The sequence below is a fragment of the Heteronotia binoei genome, chromosome 6, assembly GCF_032191835.1.
Source record: "Heteronotia binoei isolate CCM8104 ecotype False Entrance Well chromosome 6, APGP_CSIRO_Hbin_v1, whole genome shotgun sequence".
In the NCBI taxonomy this organism is placed as follows: Eukaryota; Metazoa; Chordata; class Lepidosauria; order Squamata; family Gekkonidae; genus Heteronotia; species Heteronotia binoei.
In genome coordinates, this window is record NC_083228.1 from 62,907,144 (window position 1) to 62,928,677 (window position 21,534).

Sequence of the window (21,534 nt, forward strand, 5' to 3'; positions counted from 1 at the left end):
CACAGAACTATTATTGTGTCTTGTGTGTAATTTGAGTTCTGGAGGTGACTCTGCAGTAGGGTTGCCAGGTCCTACTTTTCTGCTAAGGGAGAGGATTGATGGGCCTTTCTGGGAGCTTCTATGCATGTGGCATGATGATGTCACCTGTGACATCGTTGCACTGCTGAGGTTTAATGGAAGCACTCCAATTCTGTGGTTTTAAGCCCTGTTTTACCATAGAGTTTTGTCCAAAAACTAGTGTCAGCAGAGTGACATCATCATGCCAATTTTGGGGGCATTTGTGGGTGGGAAGAAGCCTGCAAAAGCAGGGAGAACCCCACCCATGAATGGGAAGTTGGCAATCCTACTCTGCAAGGATCATTAATCAAAGAGGGAAGGCTGGATTCCTTCTTGTTTCCTGTTTGTTTTTCCGGAATTATTTGCTGAAAGCAAGTTCCACTGAGAAAATGTAAACTTGCTGCCAAATGAATAAGCTTTGAACTGAAATGTTGGAGGGCTAACCACATATTGGTATAGACAGTGGAGTTATACAGTCATGATTGTTAACTGGATTAATCTTGTTGTGCAATTTACTTGACTTGTAATTCATGTATGCAAGATGACATGGTCCTTTTTGTTGAGTTAAATGCAAATCATTTGACGTAGCCAATATGGTAAATGACCAAGAGCAAGAATCTGATTTTCATGTTTGAGTGAATGAACATTTAAGAATACAACCAGGGCTTTTTTTGAGCAGGAATGTACAGGAATGCAGTTCCGGCTTGCTTGGTGTCAGGCAGTGTGGCCTAATATGCAAATGAATCCCTGCTGGACTTTTTCTACAGAAAGCCCTATGTGAAACAATGGTGACATCAGGGGTGTGGCCTAATATGTAAATGAGTTTCTGCTGGGCTTTTTCTACCAAAAAAGCCCTGAAAACAACTATTGTAGGTTGATTCTATATTTTATAGAATCTATTACTTTTAGTGACCTCAATAAAAACAAGGTGTAGCTTAGTATAAAAGAATAAATATCTGTCACTTGTCTTATGCAGAACACCATAAGACTGGAAAGAGAGACACACCTGTACAACCATAGTGGAATGTCTTCTTCCAGTATTGTGGTATTCATATAGCAGGCAAGTTAAAAACTCATTGGTCACATAAAATATTAGACTGAGATTATAGAGTGAGTTGCATCACAGCAAGACAGCCTGTTTCTTAACTGTATGAAATAAAACCATTCAAAATAAATTAAAGCCAGATGGAAAATGTAAACTTATAAACAGCATGCTTGTAAATGTAGTATGCAAGCCTGTACTGTGAATGACCTACTTGTAGTTTTATCTCCTGCTGATTTAAAACACAGTCAGCTCCTAGGACCCTCATCGGAACCTCTGCCACAAAGTTAATATCAAACCCAGCTGAATAATGAATGGGTATAATACCCATCCTTGTGCTACCAGCATAGTTCAGATTGACTTTCTGCCATCAAAAGTAGCTGATACTCTTCCAAGGCCAACTGTTTCTTGAAATTAGCTAGCAGGAGTGGTGATAAGCTGACACTTGGCTTTACGTATGTGTTAATTTTCCAGCAAATGTTGGATGATTTCATTTTTGGCATTTTCCTTAAAACAAAATGTCCTTCAGATGGATTTGTTACGTTTTTATTTACTAAAAGGAAGAGATTGTTCTACTGGTATCTTTGTTTTGTCCTTATGTTATGGCTATAACTTTCAAGTATCCTTAAGACAGAGAGTCACAATAAAATTAGCAATGTAGTAAATTTGTAGTAAATAAAGAGGAGGTTGGCAAATGAATATATCAAAATGTTATATAAAAATAATTTCTTAATGGTGCTGATGAGGCAGAATTGCACTGCTATTAGTGCATAGTCAGGCTGAAAGGTATGTGGGTCTTGTTCTCTTGTAGTGCTCAGTAGTTTAACATTTTACATGCCAGAGAAAAGGAAGGACCAATAGATTTACAAATAAGGGCCAAATGACATATTAAAATGTTAAGGTTCCCCCAACCAAACTTTGTTTCAGTCGCACATCAGATGTGAGAGAACTTGTTTCCCAGACTCCATGGTTTAGATTAGGATTGTGGCATGGGGGAAACTGATTTCAGTTCTTCCCCACACACTATTTTCCTGTCCCAAATGGCCCTGGGGGTGCTGTTTATCACACAGACACATAAAGCTTCCTTAAACTGTATCAGACCTTTGGTCCACCAGGTTTAATATCGTCTACTAAGGCTGGCAGTGGCGCTTCAGGGTCTTGAGCAATGGTCTTTAACATCACCTACCACCGGAATCTTTTAACTGCAGTTGCTAAGGACTGAACCAGGGATTTCTGCTTGCCAAGCAGAAACTCTACCACTGAGCTATTCCTCTTCCTCCCATTGGGTGGCTGCACTAGTACTAATGGACTACATGAGCACACACACACACCCCAGTGAGGGAAACAACACCTCCAAAGCTCTTTTGAATTGGTTGAAGTCTCTTCTCAACCCATAGGACCCTGCACATTCAGGAAACAAGTTTACTTGCATCTGATGTATGACTGTCTGGGTCAGGGTCAGGTTAGGGGAAACTCGATTAAAAATTAAACACACATGAAAATTTTTATACTGAATCAGACCAGTGGTCCATCAGGGTCAGTATTGTCTCCTCAGATTGGCAGCAGCTCTCCAGGGTCTCAAATCTTTCACATCACTTACTGCTTAATCCTTTTAACCACAGATGCCGGGGATTGAACTAGGACATTCTGCATGCAAAGCAGAGGCTTTCCCACTGATCTACAGCCTTTCCCCTCTAACATGAAGTTTGGCCCTAAGAGAAATCAAGAACCTTCCTTTTAGTAAACACACTTAGTGCAGACAGAAATACAACAATCAGTTGTTTCCAAAAAGTTCTGTTGCAGGCTTCTAGGTTTATAAATGCAATATTGTGCAGTCTTACATAATTATACTTCTTTTGCTTCTAACCTATGCAGTTACTGTGTTGGAAAAACATGCTAGACTGCTTCTTTCCATTTACCGTTTGCCATTCACAAGTTAGCTTGTGTGGCTGGGTTTTTATGTCATGCATTACCAGGATTATTGCTCTGAGCACAAGCTTCATAGAAATGGATATGACCGGGTACTGCTTTTGCTGAACAAAGCATGACATGTATGTACAATCTTGGTAGCCTCAATATATCTAATTTGTATTCCCATCTGTGGAGAAAACCCCAAGATTGCAGAAACATCTGAAATCTTAAAAATTCATTGGAAGACTTAGAAAGCCCCCAAATGATAAAAGGGTGCCTGTAACTTTAAGAAACAAATGCCCTCAATGGCTATGGCTGGAGAGCCACAAAAGATTTTTGTCTGAAGTCTTTGGTTTTGGTCAATAAAAGGCAGGGGGAGGGAGCAGGGTCCTTTCCAGGACTGTTTTGGCCTTTGAGACAAGTCTCATTGGGGTTTGCTACAGTATGACTTCTCCAGGCCTGGTTGTTTGCTACTGTTTGTTTGATTGCTTGTTTTATTTAACTTATATCCTGCCCTACCCCACAAGTGGGCTCAGGGTGGTTGACAACATAGTGAAATCACAATAAAACCAATAAAATTCAACAGTCAAACAATTTAAAATAATATGGTGCTAAAATATGAATAACCCAAATATCCTCCAGTATTTTACAGGCAATAGTAAGTAGCCTGATTCATAGTGTAAGCAGCCCCATAGTGTAAGCAGCCCCATAAGTAGTAAGCAGCATCTGGGCACTGGATAGGTACCAGAAAGCATGGGAGACTGAGATGGTTCAACGCCCAGCACCTTACCAAAAGGCGTGGTAACAACTCCATCTTACAGGCCCTGTGGAACTGTAATAGCTCTCGCAGGGCCCTAATCTCAAATGGGAGCATGTTCCACCAGGCCAGGGGCTGAGGCTAAGCGAACCTCTCTTGGGCTAGAGATTACCAAGATATTGGTCTATGAAGCGCAAGACTCTCTGGGACAAATATGAGGAGAGCTGGTCCCAAAGACATGCTGGTTCCAGGTCATGTAAGGTTTTAAAGATGAGGAGTACCTTGAACCAGATTTAGTACTTTATTGGCAGCCAGTGCAGTTGGCAGAGCACCTGCCAAATACACACCCACAGAGGTGTCATTGTCAGCAGGTGCACCACCACATTTTGCACTAGCTGCAGTTTTCAGATCAACAGCAGCCCTTGTCCCCACAAAAGCCAGTGTGGCATTGTATTTAGAGCTTCAAACTAGGATCTAGGAGACCCAGGTTTAAACACTCACTGTGCTGTGGAAGCTCAGTGTGTGACTTTGGACAGGTTACACATTCACAACCTATCCTATCTTACAGGGCTGTTGTGATGATAAAATAGGGGCAAGAAGAATGATGTAAGCCGCTTTGAGTCCCCATTGTTAAGAAAAGAGGAATATAAATGAAGAGAATAAACAATACATATATCTAAAGATGTGAGGGCAGATAAAAGGTAGATTGCTGGGTGGATGTGAAGGAGAGAGGGAAGCGGGGAAATGTGAGGATATGGGGACATCCAGGAGGAGGGAAAGAAGAAATAGTGTGGGGAGGGGAAACAGGAGAAAGCAAAATATCCCCTGCAAGTCCTTGTTGGGTTAAGGTTGCCAACCTCTAGATGGAGCCTGGAGATTTCCCAGAATTACAACTGGTTTTCAGACAATAACAATTTGTTTCGCTGGAGAATATGGCTGCTTTTGGTCTCTATTATTATACTCCACTGAGGTCCCTCCCCTCTCCAAACCCTGGGGGCTCCACATCCATACCTGCAAGAATTTTTCAACCTGGAGTTGGCAGCTCTGTTGTAGGTTCCCCACCACACAACTGGACTCAGAAAGGTGACTGGTGCCACACAACTGGGCCATAGTTTTCCCAGACAGAGGCTGGCAGGGTAAAGGCAGGGCCAAATAAAGTCAGTCTCTCTCTCTCTCTCTCTCTCAATTAACGTATTCACTTTGGAATAATTAGGAAATAAAAACAGCGTAGCTTTTCTCACATGTTACTTACGGACTTTATACATAATTGCACTTGATGAGGACATAGCTGGCATGCCCCACAAATTTTTAAAAAGTGGACAGATTTTGGAAAATGTTCTTTTTAATCTGTTCTCAATAATGGGGTGGTTGGAAACTTATACCCTCTGGGCATTAGTATCGTTTAAAGATTGATTTCAGAGGAAGGGAAGTTAGTAGAAAACTTTATGAATTTACCAAAGTATAGCTAACATTTATTATCCAGTGCTAGTTGGGAAAGGGATGGAGTATCACATGATCATAAGGTAAAAATTCCAAAGTCAGAAGATAAAATATGTGAAGAAAACTTCAGAATTTCACATAGAGGGAAATTGCCTGCAGCTTTTGGGATATCATGAAATAAAGCAGTGCTGTAAATATAAGGTCACTCTGCTATGTAAGGTGTTCCATTAAAGTTCTAAGGGTCATAAAATAAAATTCAGAAAAAGGCATTTCTTAACCGAGTCTTATTCCTGAGAGAGAATTTAAAGGTGGGTCAACATAAACAGAAATGGGGGATGGTCAAATATTGTATTAGTTCCACTTGTGGAGGAAGGAACCATTGTTGTGCAAAGGCAAACCATTTTCATCATGAGAAAAACACAGCATTATCCTAAATAGCTTTGTTGTATAATAAATCCTTGCCAAATGATTAGAAAGAGTTATTGGGATAGAAGGGCTGAACCCAGCTGTTAAATTGTAATACTGAAAAAATGCATCTTTTTGCCAAGAGAAAATGTCTGTTCGTAATTAGCCTGCCTTTTGCCAGATCCATTGGCAGTGAAGAAATCCTGGTGGATGCCTGATAATGTGCATTTCTACCTCCCAATGGCTGTTCCTTTGGAAAGAAGGCCAAGAATGAGGTCAGAAGTACTAAGAAATTGTACACTTTTATACTTGCCCAGAAAGAAAACATCCATCAAATCAAAATGCAATTCCAAGTGATCTTCTTGGGAAAGGAAGGGCAGTGAAAATTTTGGCTATGTACCTCATTATTCCCTTCCATATTTATTTACTTATTATATTCCCCATGCTGGGATTGCAGACTTTCACTGGATGCAACCTTACTATTGAACTTTGTATTTCTTTTGTGCTGGTGGGAATTGGCTTTTGTTTTGCGAAGTTATTTACTTGTCTTTATATTTACACCCTCAAAATGTTCAACTCAGAGGTTCCCTCAGCTATCTAGATATCATAACGTATTAATACAATATAAAACAGTTTTAAAATGCACAATTTACAAAATATTGAATGAAAAGCAGCATGCTAAAACCAGGATATAAAATATGCTATTGTATTTAAACAGCCCAAAGTCTTTCCGAGAGGATTTCACATACTTGTCAGTGAGCACCATGTGGTTTACTTGTACTTGGATGGGCTAGAGTGTTGATTTTCTTGTATTGAATTTATATGTATTGTCTTGTTGTGCTTGGAATAAAAATATATATTTAAAAAGTCAGTGAGAACCATGGCCATTAGGGTTCTGATTTGCCTGCATATAGTGGGAGACATTGATCCAATTGCAGCTCTTGATCAGTGGATGGAAACTAGGGCCAAAGAGGGGAGGAGGGTTCTAGCTCTGGGTTGGGAAATACCAGGAGATTTTAGGGTAGAATCTGGAAAGGGCAACATTTTGGGAGAAGATGGAGTTTAGCAGGGATTAATGCTATAGAGCCCACTCTCCAAAGCAGCTATTTCCTCCAGGGGAACTGATTAAGCCCCCTGGTCCAGCAGGGGTTCCCCTGCTTGCAGGCTCCTCCCCTCTGCCAGTCAGCTTGTTGGCAGGGGAAACACTGCCCACAAGTGTCCTGAAATAAATTTATCTCGCAATAGTGAACCCATGATTCAACATCAATCAAAATAAAGTCTTAAATATATTTATCCTAGCTCTGAGGAAGAGCAAACAAAATAATACATGCAGTTTCTCCCAGACTGGAAGAGCCTGTCACAGCTCCCTTTCACAAGCTCTGTAAAATTTTGTTTTTAATGGAAACCAATGAACAAATTGTTCCTGCACTTAGTAGAAAGTTAAAATCACTCTGCCATTTTACGTGATATTATTGACTGTTTTTGTAAACTGTTTTAGGTTTGCTGTTGGCAAAGAAAGACAGCACACATGTTAGAGGGGAAAGGCTGTAGATCAGTGGAAAAGCCTCTGCTTAGTACTTTTAACCACAGATGCCGGTGATTGAACTAGGACATTCTGCATGCCACTCAGAAGTGATATCACAGCAGTGCTCTAGATTTTGGGCACAACTCTATGGTAAATTTTGACTCAAACCACAGAGTTTCCCCCAAAATCTAGAGTTTTGCCACCCAGAGATGCCCAGAGATCCCTCCCACTGGGAAAAAGTGGTCTGACCTAGAACTGATCTCTATTGTCAGGTGATCAGTTGTAGTAGTGGGAAATCTCCAGGCCCCACATGGAGGTTGGTAACCCTGTCTTGGCTGCTTACAGAAAGTTCTGACCATAGAGCCCTTGTCATTTCCAAGAGTTCCTGGAAGTGACAAGGGTGGCTTTAGCAATTGCCCCAAACTATAGGAATCTTACCACAGAGTTTCTGGCAATTGGAAGGACAACCTTTGTCACTTCCAGGTAGCTCTGGGACTCTATGGTCAAAACTTCCAGTAAGTAGGGCCTGATTTTTCTTTTTAATTTTTCTCCCCTGTCACATGCCCTCCCCCACCCCGTAGTTTCTAGACTTTATTTGTAAATTGAAGGATTCTACATCATTTATGTCAGGGGCTTTGGATATAAATGCTTGACTGAAGTTCTGTTAATTGCTGCATTTTACATCACATACTATACTGCGTATTGGGAAAGAATATTTGAAGAAAAAGGGCACATTTATGCTGGTGCCTTGACCACATATTCATGTTTGTTTCATGCTTTAAAAGACATTCCTGTAAATTATGCTGCATTGCAGAAAAAATTCTGGCCTTCCATTTTTACAATAGTAACTGCCTGACCAGCCTAGTAATGACAGGTGGTTTGACTTCGGGACTTCAAACTGGCCTTCATGGCCTATTTCTGACAAGTTGTAACTGTGCTTGACTGGAGCCCTGAATGTATGACTCTCGGAAGACTACAAAGGATATTGTTATTCCTTTCAAATGAGAGATGTGAGACAGAATGAGGCTGAATGTATTTTTATGTGCTCTAAGAAACTCTGACCTGAAGTTAGTGGAATGATTAAATGAGGACAGGTCTCTGCAGGAAGAAAACTATTATTCAGTCTGGGACTAGAAGAAGGCAGATCTCTTGACTTCTAGTACATCATTTTTCTTTCAGTGCTTAATTTCCTTGCTGCTTCATTCTGTTAAATCTAGCAGTTCACATTCATGTAAGATGGTGAACGTTGTCATTCATTCTATTTTGGCTAAAATTTTATTCGTTCAGTATGTTTTTGATAGCTCTCAGATAGCTCATCTCCTTTTAAAGGCACACAAAGCCACAAGAATGTTGTCATTTAAACCATTAACAGATGCTGTTTAATTCTCTTGCTAATGCTAATCCATGTCCAAGAGACACAGAGAATAGGAGGAAGTATCTTCATTCACCAAGGATAATTATATAGCAAAATATGGTTAAGAATCTATGCCCCTTCAGACATTCTAAGTGTGGAGAAAGACCATCCATGTGGAAGAAACTGGGAAGGTGTTCTTGATTGGGCAGAGATTGGGAGAAGAGGCATCTGAGAGGTGATATGATCACCATCTTCAAGTAGTTGAAGGGCTGTCATATAGAGTATGGCGTGGAATTGTTTTCTGTGGCCCTAGACGGTAGGACCAGAATCAGTGGGTTGAAATTAAATCAAAAGAGTTTCCGGCTTAACATTAGGAAGAACTTCCTGACAGTTAGAGCAATTCCTCAGTGGAACAGGTTTCCTCGGGAGGTGGTGGGCTCTCCTTCCTTGGAGGTTTTTAAACAGAGGCTAGATGGCCATCTGACAGTGATGAAGATCCTGTGAATTTAGGGGGAGGTATTTGTGAGTTTCCTGCATTGTGCAGGGGGTTGGACTAGATGACCCCTGAGGTCCCTTCCAACTCTATGATTCTGTTATTCTAATATGGGTGTGTACCCATGTAGACCATTAATTACATTCCAATGAATGTGTATGTCAGGGTGGAGCTTTCCTCTGTGATCCTGTTTCTCTGTTATATATTCATGCTATGTACTTAAAACATCTAGCCATGTTTTCTCTAATTCCCCCCCTCCACTGAGCAGAGCAGTTCATATCCTAAGTAGAATATAACAGCTGTAATCTTAAAATGGGCAATGGGCAGTGAGTGTCAAGTCAGCAGATTCAATAACGAACAAAGTATCTAGTTTATTGTATCCAGATTATTGCTGATTGGAGCTTCCTGTGTTGAGTGACCATTCATGCGTATAGCTTAGAGGGAACACTGACAAAAAATCTCTTGCATTTCTTTCACTTTTTAAAGTAGAACATATACAAAGAAGGATTTATTGGATATCAGAGTTTTATAACTACCCATAAGACTTGGCTCTTTGTCCAAGGTGTATGTTTTTGGAAATAATAAACTGTAAAACTAGAAGCAGTGTATATGTTGCCTTTGAAAGGGACTACTACTAAGAGCTGATGTGTGCTGTAACTACCTTAGCCCAAGAAACTTGGTATTCATATCAGAAACTTTAGTTTTCTGTACTCAGGTAGTATTGCAGTGTATGTTATTTGTTTATTATCATGTTATGTTTTATCCCATATATGTTTTATCCTTGGAACATAAGGCAGGGTATATAAGTTTCCCAGGGGGACTTCTGTCTAGACCCCGACCTGCTTATTTTCTGATTATGTTGTGCTTGTATGTGGCAGTGATAGTGAAGATCATGCTAGTTTTTGTCTCATTTTGTTTTCCTGCAGGCAGGTGATAAGCATTACCATCCAAGCTGTGCACGATGCAGCAGATGCAGCCAGATGTTCACAGAAGGAGAAGAAATGTACCTGCAAGGTAACAATATAACAATTGTTGTTTTTATCAGCAGTTAGAATTCCTGGAAGAGCAACATAGATTAATTTGAAATAAGTCAGATTTGCCTTGAAGAGGATTAACCTTTTCTCCATTTTAAAAATTACAAATTTAATATCAACTCAATATTTATTACCTGTTTATGGAATTCATAAAGGCAATTCTTACCCATTTTACTGAAAGTTTTTTCAGGTCTCAGTTACTATTACTGATTGTCTTGAAGATATATCCCAGTAGTGTGTAATTCATTTACTTATTTATCTGTTATTGCCGATTCTGTACTATAAACATCCACTCTCTAGTACTATATAGAATATAATTAAAAAATATTAAATTGATATTATTAAAATTGTGTGCTGTCTTTCTTTGCCAACAGCAAACCTAAAAGTTTACAAAAACAGTCAATAATATCACATCAAATGGCAGAGTGATTTTAACTTTCTACTAAGTGCAGAAACAATTTGTTCATTGGTTTCCATTAAAAACAAAATTTTACAGCGCTTGTGAAAGGGAGCTGTGACAGGCTCCTCCAGTCTGGGAGGAACTGCATGTATTATTTTGTTTGCTCTTCCTCAGAGCTAGGATAATCATATTTAAGGCTTTAGTTTGATTGATGTTGAATCATGGGTTCACTATTGTGAGATAAATTTACTTCAGGACACTGAGACTCTTGGGGCAGGATTATAAAAGAGCAGCAGTTGTGACTCTTCCCCACCCCACCCCCGCCAAATAAAATGTATAAATAGTCACAGGTACCATGAACTGGTTACAGAGCAATGTAACATTAAAGCCATCCCTGAGGTAAATATTTTATTTTAAAATGAGTTACAGTATCAAAAAGTTTTATATACAACTTAATTGCTCATTTCATTACAGACTGATGTCTTTTAAATTTAGAAGTCATCAGTAGACTTCACATAGGTCGTTTTCGCACTTAGCGTTTGCTCCCCTTATTCCGCGGCGCAATTATGTCCGGATCATTTTTCTCGTTTTCCCACTAGTGACTCTTTGCGGAGTCGCCTTCCCTGAAGCCCCGGCTCAAATCGTTTTCCCACTGGCATCGACTTGAGTTCGATGCCCTGTCAATCATTTTTTTTTTAAGCGCAAGTCTGGTTGCGTAAGGACGTACTAACGTACTAACGTAACATCGAGCTGTTCCCTCCCCTTCTTTTCGTGGACAAACCGCATCACGTGTGCTGGTGCTGCTTATGGATTGGCTGCAGCTGTAGAATCCTCCACAGCCCTTTATGTATTAACAGAAGCATTCACAGTGGAGAATCCTAGCACTATATTCCCCCCCAAATTCTGAAGTTGCGAAATATCACAATAACGAAGAGAGAGAAATCGAGGGGTTTGTGTGTGTGTGTGTGTGTGTGTGTGTGTGTGTGGCAGCTTCTTCCCTTCGCTCCCTCCCGGGTGGCGAAGCTGGGATTTCCTCCGCTCTCTTTCCCCTCCCCGGCTGGCGCTTGCAACGGGGACCTGACTGATTCCTGCTGCCAGAGCTCCCCCCCCGCCCCATTCTCTCCTTCCCCTTCTGTGGCGCGTGTGAAGAGCGAGCTCGCGTCTATTTTCTAACCGAGCGGAATGTAGCCAGGGAGAAGAATGCAGGACTCCAACTTCCCATTTTATACATGGCGATTTTGTGCAGGTCCAGAAATCCTGGTGGCACAGCTGAGGGAGGCATTCCCTTTTTAAAACACACACACATGAACGCTTTGGCCCGCACCGGCACTAGATTCCCCACCCCCCCAACAATGGTCGTTTTCGCATTATCGAGATAACGCAACAGCGAAATAACGCAACTAAAGTCAATAATAATAAAAAAAAATTCTAACGAAACCAATTGAAGTGGCAATTGAGGCTATTCCAGGAGGGTTTTTTTTTTCTTTCGAAATATCGCTATTACGCAAAACTGTGAAGTTTAAAAAAAAAAATGGCCGTGCTGGCACTTTGGGGAAGCGCCGCGAAAGGCTGATGATTGGCCAAGGGGGTGGATGGGGTGGGAGGACGGAAAGGGAGAGGGTGCCGCCCACACAGCAGTCGATCCGGCGTGGATGGATTTCCCACAGAAAACTCCGCGGAGTGGATCCGGAGGTTTTCAAAAACTCCGGAAGGAGGTGGATCTAGATACTCCGGCGTGAAACCCCTGCAGCGCCGGAGCAAACCGCAGCGCCGGAGCAACAGGTGGGAAAACCAGGAAAAGATCCGGAGGTAAATGGGGTGCTACGCCGGAGTAAACGCTAGTGCGAAAACGGCCATAGAAACATTTTGTCTCTGTCAGACTCCCACGTTCTGGACAAACAGTTTATAACCTATCTGTGAGAATCGGGTTTGATTCCCCACTCCTCCACTTGCACCTGCTGGAATGGCCTTGGGTTAGCCATAGCTATCACAGGAGTTGTCCTTGGAAGGGCAGCTGCTGTGAGAGCCCTCTCAGCCCCACCCACCTCACAGGGTGTCTGTTGTGGGGAGAGAAGATATAGGAGATTGTAAGCTGCTCTGAGTCTCTGATTCAGAGAGAAGGACAGGGTATAAATCTGCAGTCTTCTTCTGAAGAGCAGACTTAAACCACATTAGTCTCATTTATACACAGGAGTTCTAATCCATTCAATCTGCTCCACCCTCCAGACAGACTCTTTTAATAATCTGACTGATTTCTACAAGAGTCAGACCCCAACTGAAATCTTTCTGCTCCATTCAAGAATCAGACCTCCAACTCTAATGCTTCTGTTCCGACCAGAAGTCAGATTTCCACTGTCAGCTGCCTGTACTTTCTACAACATTGTCAACTCTCAGAAAACTGATTAAATGTAGTTGCAGATTTGCTCAGGCTCAGAGTGAAGATGCTGTCCATACCCTCATTGGAAGTCTGCCCCAAAGTTCCATTGCTGTCACCAAAGAGCCTTGGGATGCCTCCTTGTGCAGACTTTCCCTTTCTGTAGGGAAGTAGGGAAGAGTTAGCAAAATGAGTCTTTAGTGAAGTACCTTGTCAAAAGCTCTTTGAAAGTCCAAGTATATGTCTACTGGGTCACCATTGTCTACATGCTTGTTCACATTGGGTGATGTTGGGCCACTTGCTAACCATCAACATTACCTAATTCAAAGGTTTTGCAATGAATGTAATTAGGAGATGAGAACTACAAATGTCTCCCTATGGTCCCTGGAGGAAAGGCAGGACAAAATATAAAATAAAAATACATCTTAAATTAAAAAGAATATTTCAAAGCAACTAATAATTCTCCATTAAACTCTCTTTGTAAAATGGAAACTGATTCAGTAAACCTGTTCATGGAAGTGGGAAATATATTTACAAATACTTACATTTTATTCCATTTCTTTTGAAGAGAAAGCTAGGAAAAATTGGGTGTTTTTTCACATGCCCCCCCCTACTAAAGCATAGGGTACAGGATGTAGGGGTAGACTTTTATTTCAAAAGGAGCTTGTGGGAAAAGGCACTGGACACTCCTATCTCCAACATCTTATCTACACCTCATCCAATTCTTCCAGAAACTATTCCATTATCACAGCTTAGAATAGAGAAAAGTCCCCAGAACCCCCAGTTGTGGGAAGGTAAGGGTTGGAAAGGCTGCCTTGTGTTCCCATCTCTGTTTAAAAGTAAAAGGGACTCCATCTTATCCCACCTTTGTTTGGTCATAAATTGACTGTATTATGTCCTGAAATGACTTTACTTTCTCTGGCAACTTCTTGTTGTTTACCCCTATTAGGTTCCACAGTTTGGCATCCCGATTGTAAACAGTCCACTAAGGGAGAAGAAAAGCTGCGGGTAAGATAAACAAGTGTAGAAGGGATATACTCAGCTATAGTAGCACACTTAGCAGCTACATTTGCGGTAGTATTTTCTTGCCTCTGGACAGTGTGTACTTTGTTACCACATAGATTGCTTGCTGAGTACTATGGAACATACATTTGAGTGTGTCCCTCATGTCCCTTTCCCCATGTCAAAGCAAGTATCCTGTCCTGTGTCCAAATGTTTCCCACTCCTGATTGCTCCAGTGGTACCTGCAAATGCTTCTGAACAGGATTTGAGTGGCATTCTAACTATGTTATAATTATTGGAAAGACTGCCCAAAGTATGTGATTAAGGAGATAAATTGTCTGCCACAGTGAATGGATTAGCCATTCTTATGGGTTTGGTGTTCATTTGTGGATGTCAGGAGTCCTGTCATTTGGATTCCCTTGCTTTGACTGGATTTTTATTTTTTTGCATTGTGTAATAACGGGGCACACACACTGATGTCTGTAAAAGAAAAATCCTTTATCAGTAAGCACCTATCCACTTAGGAGATCACCATGCTTCTGGTGATGTGGACGCCAAGATTTTGGTTTTGCTGAGAAGGGTTAACATGACTCCTCCTTAGGAGTTAGTTATGAAAAATGGATGTTACAGTGAAAAAAGTATAAATAGGAATGCTGAACCTAAAAGCTACCTATTAGGAAGGTATCTAGGAAAGTACACACCTATTTCCCATAAATATAAAAGTGTCCAAAAGGGGCCATAGGGCATCTAGTGAAGCATACTGACTCACTTTTGCAAGAATGTGTTAGGACTTCCAAAGCCTTAGTGCATTGAGGTTGCTTCCAGAACTATGTGTATGAAGTTGAGCTACTGACAAATTGCTAGGATATACGTGTGATACATTTTCAAGGTTTTTTAAATTCACATTTCTACTGAACATCCAGAAGAACTGAATAGCTGCTGTGTTCTGGCACTGCCTAACTGCTTGACTGTTATTAATATGTAGCAATTTCATTACTACTAATAGGCCAAGACCTTTTAATTGTGTTGTAGCAACCACAATGACCCCACTGTGATTTCAAGCATCTTTTGGCTAATTCAGAGTGACCTTTCAAAATCCCATCTAGTTTACTCCCAGCTTCCCAGGAAACTGCATATGTTCCGTCCAAGTATATCTTCCTGTGCTTTCATACACATGAAAGTGCTTGCTCTTTAGCTAAAGCTAGTTCAGTGTGCCAAAACATTCAGATCCAAAATGTAAGGAATGTTTCATGGGAGTTACTGGTCATAGAGGTTTCTTAATACTGTTGCAGGCAGATTCATACTTTTCTTCCCCCTGAAAACTAAAACACAATAAACCAAGTCTGGTTGTTGTTGAAGCAATTTCTACATTCTGCATTGTTTTTCGTCTTCTGACTGTTACTGAACTTGGGGCCCATGCTGATCAGAGCTCTCACTGGTTTAAATGTTAGGTGGAGTCAGTAAAAACAATGATTGCTTAAAATGTGTTCCCTTTGAATTGTTTCATAGAGGGCTACCAATGCCAAAATAAGCAGGAAATAAAGCAACTCGGTGTCTCAATGCCGAGAGCTTGTTTCTTTCATGGTAGCCTGCCAGTCGATGATTCTCTTGTTGATAGTATCTGTTATTGATGAAATACTGCACACTGTTTAATATCCATTTGATTTAAAGGAGCTATCCATTTTTACTGCAACAGCTTCTCTTTACTTGAATATGTATCCAAGGGAGACCTTTGCCTTGTTCACCCTTCCTTTCCTTTTTATGTTTCATGGCAGCATTCCTCATCTGATTATCTTTATACAAAGAGTTTGGTACTTCGTAGACCACGCTATTCAGAGGTTTGCATTTGTGCATTTGTTAAAAAAAAAAATTAACAAGCTTCTCTATAGAAGGATCTCTGATCTCTACTGTTTGTAGCTGTTGCTGTTGCTACTGCTTCCCCCATCCCCTCATCACAGGGTTTCCTGTCTTCACTTTCCACTTGAACAGTCTTTTTCATTGGCATAAAGCACACCTGATTTTCAATTTCCATGCACATTACTGTCACGTCTGCCATTTTTGTTTCCCAAAAGATGGCATACAAGATGAAGTGTGATGCTGTTTGTTGCTAGTGTGATTATATGAAAAGGGTTATGGAAATCAACAATTCTGAATAATTAATGCATGGCTGTGATACTGATTACTTGGGGTATGGTTCCCTGGTTGAGAGCGGCCCTGTGGTGCAGGGTGGTAAAGCCGCAGTACTGCAGTACTTTGGTCTGAACTCTCTGCTCACAACCTGAGTCCGATTCCAGCAGAAGCTGGATTCGGGTAGCCGACCCAAGGTTGACTCAGCCTTCCATCCTTCTGAGGTTGGTAAAATGAGTACCCAGCTTGCTGGGGGGAAAGTGTAAAAGACTGGGGAAGGCAATGGCAAACCACCCCGTAAAAAGTCTGCCGTGAAAACGTTGTGAAAGCAACGTCACCCCAGAGTCGGAAACGACTGGTGCTTGCACAGGGGACCTTTCCTTTCCTTTTCCCTGGTTGAGCCCTGAGGAGCAAAGTGGAAATTGAATAAATCACCTTATCAAATGTATATTAACTTCATTCCAATGGAAGGCATGAATCTGTTTGTCTCGCTGCATGTATAGGGACAAATGAGAATTCAACATGCTGTTGATTTCTGGATCAGGTAGTAGGTGATGTGAAAAACCTCTTCATGAGACTTTGGGCAATACTGATGTTGATGGACCAATGATACAGCTCAGTGTAAGGCAGCTTCATGTGTTCCTCCTTTCTGGAATCAAAATTAACTACATCAAATAAGGCTACAGAGTAAGGAGATCTAGAGCAATGCAGCTTTGGATAAAATGGGTACTGGATGTAGTCTTTAGTCTGCACATACTCTAGGTGATCATTCACCACTCAGAGAATTACTCATAATTTCTCTTATAATGCCTCTTATCTCCTGGATGAAGAGGACAAAACAAGTACCACCACTATATTATTCTCCTTTGACTGCTTAGTCTAGGTGGCAGCAGTGGTTCAGATGTGCTGCAGTCAGCTCATAGCACTGTCTCCAAGTTCCATTTGTGCCATGGGCAGGGTGACTCCTTTCTATGCATGCTGGAACAACAAAAACAGAAAAGAATGTAGCTCTTATTACAAGCTCTTATTATTACTGCAGAAACTTATATAAGTTTGCCAATAAACCCAGGCCAGTTTGCAATTTATTCATTGTCCCTCAAGGATTATAATTAGAGAGGTGGAGGTGTCCACATAAATAAAGTAGCAGTTCTAGTATTTATTCAAATTACCTGGATTATTCAAATTACCTTCACAAAGAACTTGTCACCTGCTGGGAACAAGGCAAACTACCACAGGACTTTCGCGATGCAATCATCATCACTCTACACAAGAACAAAGGGGAAAAGTCAGACTGCTCCAACTACCGGGGGATAACCCTGCTCTCCATCGCAGGCAAAATCCTTGCCAGAATACTCCTGAACAGACTGGTGCCCACCATTGCAGAAGAACTCCTCCCAGAGAGCCAGTGCGGCTTCAGAGCTAACAGGAGCACCACCGACATGGTATTTGTTCTCAGGCAGCTCCAAGAGAAATGCAGGGAACAGAACAAGGGTCTATATGTGACTTTTGTCGACCTTACCAAAGCTTTCGATACCGTTAGCAGGAAAGGCCTGTGGCAAACCTTGGAACGTTTAGGATGTCCCCCAAGGTTCCTCAGCATGATCATCCAGCTACATGAAGACCAGCGAGGCCAAGTCAGACACTGCAACGACCTCTCGGAGCCCTTCCCAATAGGCACAGGTGTAAAGCAAGGCTGCGTTCTCGCGCCAACTCTCTTTACGATCTTCTTTAGCATGATGCTTCAAAGAGCTGCAGTAAATCTAGATGATGACGATGGTGTCTACATCCGCTATCGCACCGATGGCAGCCTGTTCAACCTGAGGCGACTAAAGGCTCACTCCAAGACAATGGAAAAACTTATCCGCGAGCTACTGTTTGCTGATGATGCTGCACTCGTCTCCCACTCGGTATCAGCTCTGCAGCATATGACGTCCTGCTTTGCAGAGGCTGCCAAGCTATTCGGCCTGGAAGTTAGTCTGAAGAAGACAGAAGTTCTCCATCAGCCTGCACCCCAGGAAGATTATCACCCTACCTGCATCACTGTGGGTGAATCAGTTCTGAAGACAGTCCAGCAGTTCAGCTACCTGGGGTGCACCATCTCCTCAGATGCCAAGATCGACAAGGAGATTGACAACAGGCTGGCAAGGCAAACCGTGCATTTGGCCGACTGCACAAAAGAGTGTGGAGCAACAAGCATCTGAAAAAAGGCACAAAGATCAATGTTTACAAAGCGGTTGTGATGACAACCCTCATCTACGGCTCCGAATCGTGGGTTTTATACCGTCATCACCTGCGACTCCTTGAGCGCTTTCATCAGCGCTGCCTTCGCACCATCCTCAACATCCACTGGAGTGACTTTGTGACCAACACTGAAGTCCTCAAGAGGGCAGAGGTTACAAGCATCGAGGCACTGCTGTTGAAGACGCAGCTGCGCTGGGCAGGGCATATTTCTAGGATGGAAAACCACCGCCTTCCCAAGATTGCTCTGTATGGCGAACTTTCCACCGGCCATCGAAATAGAGGGGCACCAAAGAAGAGGTACAAGGACTCCTTGAAGAAATCCCTTGGCACCTGTCGCATCAACCATCACCAGTGGTCTGACCTAGCCTCAGATCGCAAAGCATGGAGGCACACCATCCACCAGGCTGTCTCTTCCTTTGAGAACGCACGCATAGCTGGTCTTGAGGACAAAAGGAGATTGAGGAAGAATCGCACTGCTACAGCACCAACCCCAAATCAGACTTTTCCCTGCAGCCACTGTGGCCGGATCTGCCTGTCCCACATTGGTCTTGTCAGCCACCAGCGAGCCTGCAGCAGACGTGGACTACTGCACCCTTCTTAAATCTTCGTTCGCGAAGTCAAGCCGAGAGAGAGACCTGGATTATCCAAAATGGGATTAAGAGGTGGCTTGACAAACCATGCTGGTGACACAGTATACAAGCATGGGCCTCATGTAGGGCATCTTGTTTGCCCCCCCCCCCCAGGTTGAAATAAAGAGTCAGACACAATAATTGGATTAAACTAAGAGCCACTTTATTTAATTTATTAATAAACTGCAAGGGCTAAACAGAACCTGCAGCCTGGTCAGGGCCAGGGGTCTCAACAGACACCTCCCCTGCCATTAAATGAGTGAGCAACCCAGCCCCTGGCTCGAGCTGTGCTCCACAGCTCACACCAGGACAGCTCAGCAAAAGGCAACAAACAGGGAAGGTCCAACCATGAGCCAGGCAAGTCAATGAAAGGAACCTTCCAGGTAAGCCCCAAAGGATGGTCTGCATTCTCCCACCCTGGGCTGGCAAACCCAAAGGTTGATCCTGACAGACCCCTAACCCCACAGAAGGGCAATGCTTTCTGGTCCTCCTCTAGCCGCATAAGCTCATTAACCACAGAAACCTGCCATAACCAAAGTGACCAACCTATTTAACAGCACCTCCCTACAGCCAAATTCCCAATCCACTGACATGCTATGTAGGGTAGGTGAAAAAACACCCCAGCAGTTCCGCCAATCAGCTGAGGATCAAAAAATTCTCACCCGGTCCCACTAATAAGAGGCAACCAGCAAATGCCTACATACCAATCAGGGTGGGTGAGAGGGCCGATCGCCAGGCGGAGACTGGCACGAGCAGGGAAGGCGCACTTCTGCTGCGGCCAGCCCCGCCCCCAAGCACAAGCCCATTGGGCTGTCAATCTTCCTTCCTTTCCCCAAGGGTGGCAAATGTGTCCCTCCGTCCTTACAGCAAGGCTGCAGGCAGTTGGGACGAATTGCCCCCCCAGTTTGAAATAAAGAGTCAGGCGCAATAATTGGATTAAACTAAGGGCCACTTTAATTTATTAATAAATGGCAAGGGCTAAACAAAACCTACAGCCTGGTCAGGGCCAGGGGTCTCAATGCTGCCATTTAATGGGCAAGCAACCCAGCCGCTGTCTAGAGCTGTACACCACAGCTCACACCAGGCCAGCTCAGCAAAAGGCAACAAACTGGGAAGGTCCAACCACGAGCCAGGCAACTCAATGAAAGGAACCTTCCAGGTAAGCCCCAAAGGACGGTCTGCATTTGCCCACCCTGAGTGGGCAAACCCAAAGGTCGATCCTGACAGACCCCTAACCCCACAAAAGGGGGATGCTTTCTGGTCCTTTCCTAGCCACATAAGCTCATTAACCTGCCACCACTAAGGCCAAGCCTCTGCTTAGGCCTTAGCACCCACTGGGAGGCCCAAGGCCACCCGCAGCCCTTGCCGAAGGTCTCCTGAGAAGATACCATTACCCTCATCCGAAAGATGAACGCCATCATACCTATAGAGGTGGGGGCAACTAATATGAATGTCCAGCTGAGGCAAGTAGTAGTCCAAACCGTCTTCCAAGGCTCTCCGAATTCTTTTATTAGCCTTGCGACGGGCCCTGTCAATGCCCAAAGGGTCCCAAACACCCTGCCAAAAAAGGCAGGGGATCATGGCCAACCAAATTATAACGGTCCCAGGCCATTTCTCCTTGATAGCCCTAAAATCTTCCTCTGCCTGCAGGGCCAAAGCTGTGCCCTTATTAGCCCAAGATCATTACCTCCCAGGTGTATAACTAAGACCTGGGGAGGAGGGCAAGCACTCCTTTGAAATAACAACGGCAACAGGCCAGGCCAATGAAGGCCCCTGCGCCCCTGCCATTCAATGGTAACCCACTGGCTGAGTCCCAGCTGAGAGCCGACTGAAGTTCTCCGAGCCTGATGAGCAGCCCAAAACACACAACTGTGTCCACAGATGAGAACACGGTTCCTCTGGCCAGGAACAACAGCATCTAAAAAGAAAAACAGTTAAATAATAACCAGAAAAACAATAACCACAAACTCCACGCTAAATCCCCCCATGAAGTTAGGGACTCAGCTGGGGGCAAACATAGGCTTTATAAGCTGCTGAGTGCCAACGGCCCAGATGCTGAATGGTTGAAGAAGGATAACCCGGCATGAGCGGGGAAGGCGCGCTGCTGCTGCAGCCAGCCCCGCCCCCAAGCACAAGCCCATTCGGCTGTCAATCTTCCTCTCTTCCCCCAAGGGTGACAAATGTTTCCCTCCATCCTTACAGCGAGGCTTCAGGCGGTTGGGATGAATTCTCCTCTATTCCTTCCTGATACTAGGTCCTTCTTTCGCTCCCTCTGGCAGTTTCCATAGCCTTTCCACTTTCCCTACTTCTGTCTCTCCCATCCAATCACTAGTTTACTTTTATCTGTCCTCAGTATTTAGCTTTCCTTCCTTCCCTCAATGTGGCAGCCTTTCCATATCCTTTTCTGCTCTCCGACTTCAGTTCCTGCTCCTTTTCTCCCCTTTCCCTGCTTCCTTTCCTCCCTTCCAGATGTTACTTTTTTTTGGTTTCTCTCCCTCTCTCCCTTTTAACTGGTAGAAACTAAGGCTTGGAAAGCCTCAGCAATATTGTCATGGTTGTATTACAACCCCACCCCCCACCCCCCGCTGTCATGGCCACCTACAGCTCAGAACAAAGTCTTGTGAAATCTCAGTGGGTATTAATTTCTAAAAGACACAGAGATTGCTTTTATTATATGGATTTTTAGCACTCTCAAGATTTAGATTTCCGGGGGGGGGGGGGGGGGTTGTTTTGCAAATTTGTG

General features: G+C 43.1%; 1 protein-coding gene across 27 annotated transcripts in view; it reads left to right on the top strand.

Annotated features, from left to right (window-relative positions):
* ABLIM1 (actin binding LIM protein 1) overlaps positions 1-21,534 on the top strand; it is a 350,053-nt gene that overhangs the window by 233,285 nt on the left and 95,234 nt on the right. For 16 of the 27 annotated variants that reach the window (XM_060241593.1, XM_060241591.1, XM_060241590.1 and 13 more), the window contains 3 exons: positions 9,911-9,998; positions 13,742-13,800; positions 15,570-15,632. In XM_060241593.1, the coding sequence (XP_060097576.1) occupies positions 9,911-9,998; positions 13,742-13,800; positions 15,570-15,632 (210 nt within the window). The remainder of the gene's footprint in view (positions 1-9,910; positions 9,999-13,741; positions 13,801-15,569; positions 15,633-21,534) is intronic. The other 11 variants (XM_060241594.1, XM_060241598.1, XM_060241596.1 and 8 more) reach the window with 1 other exon arrangement.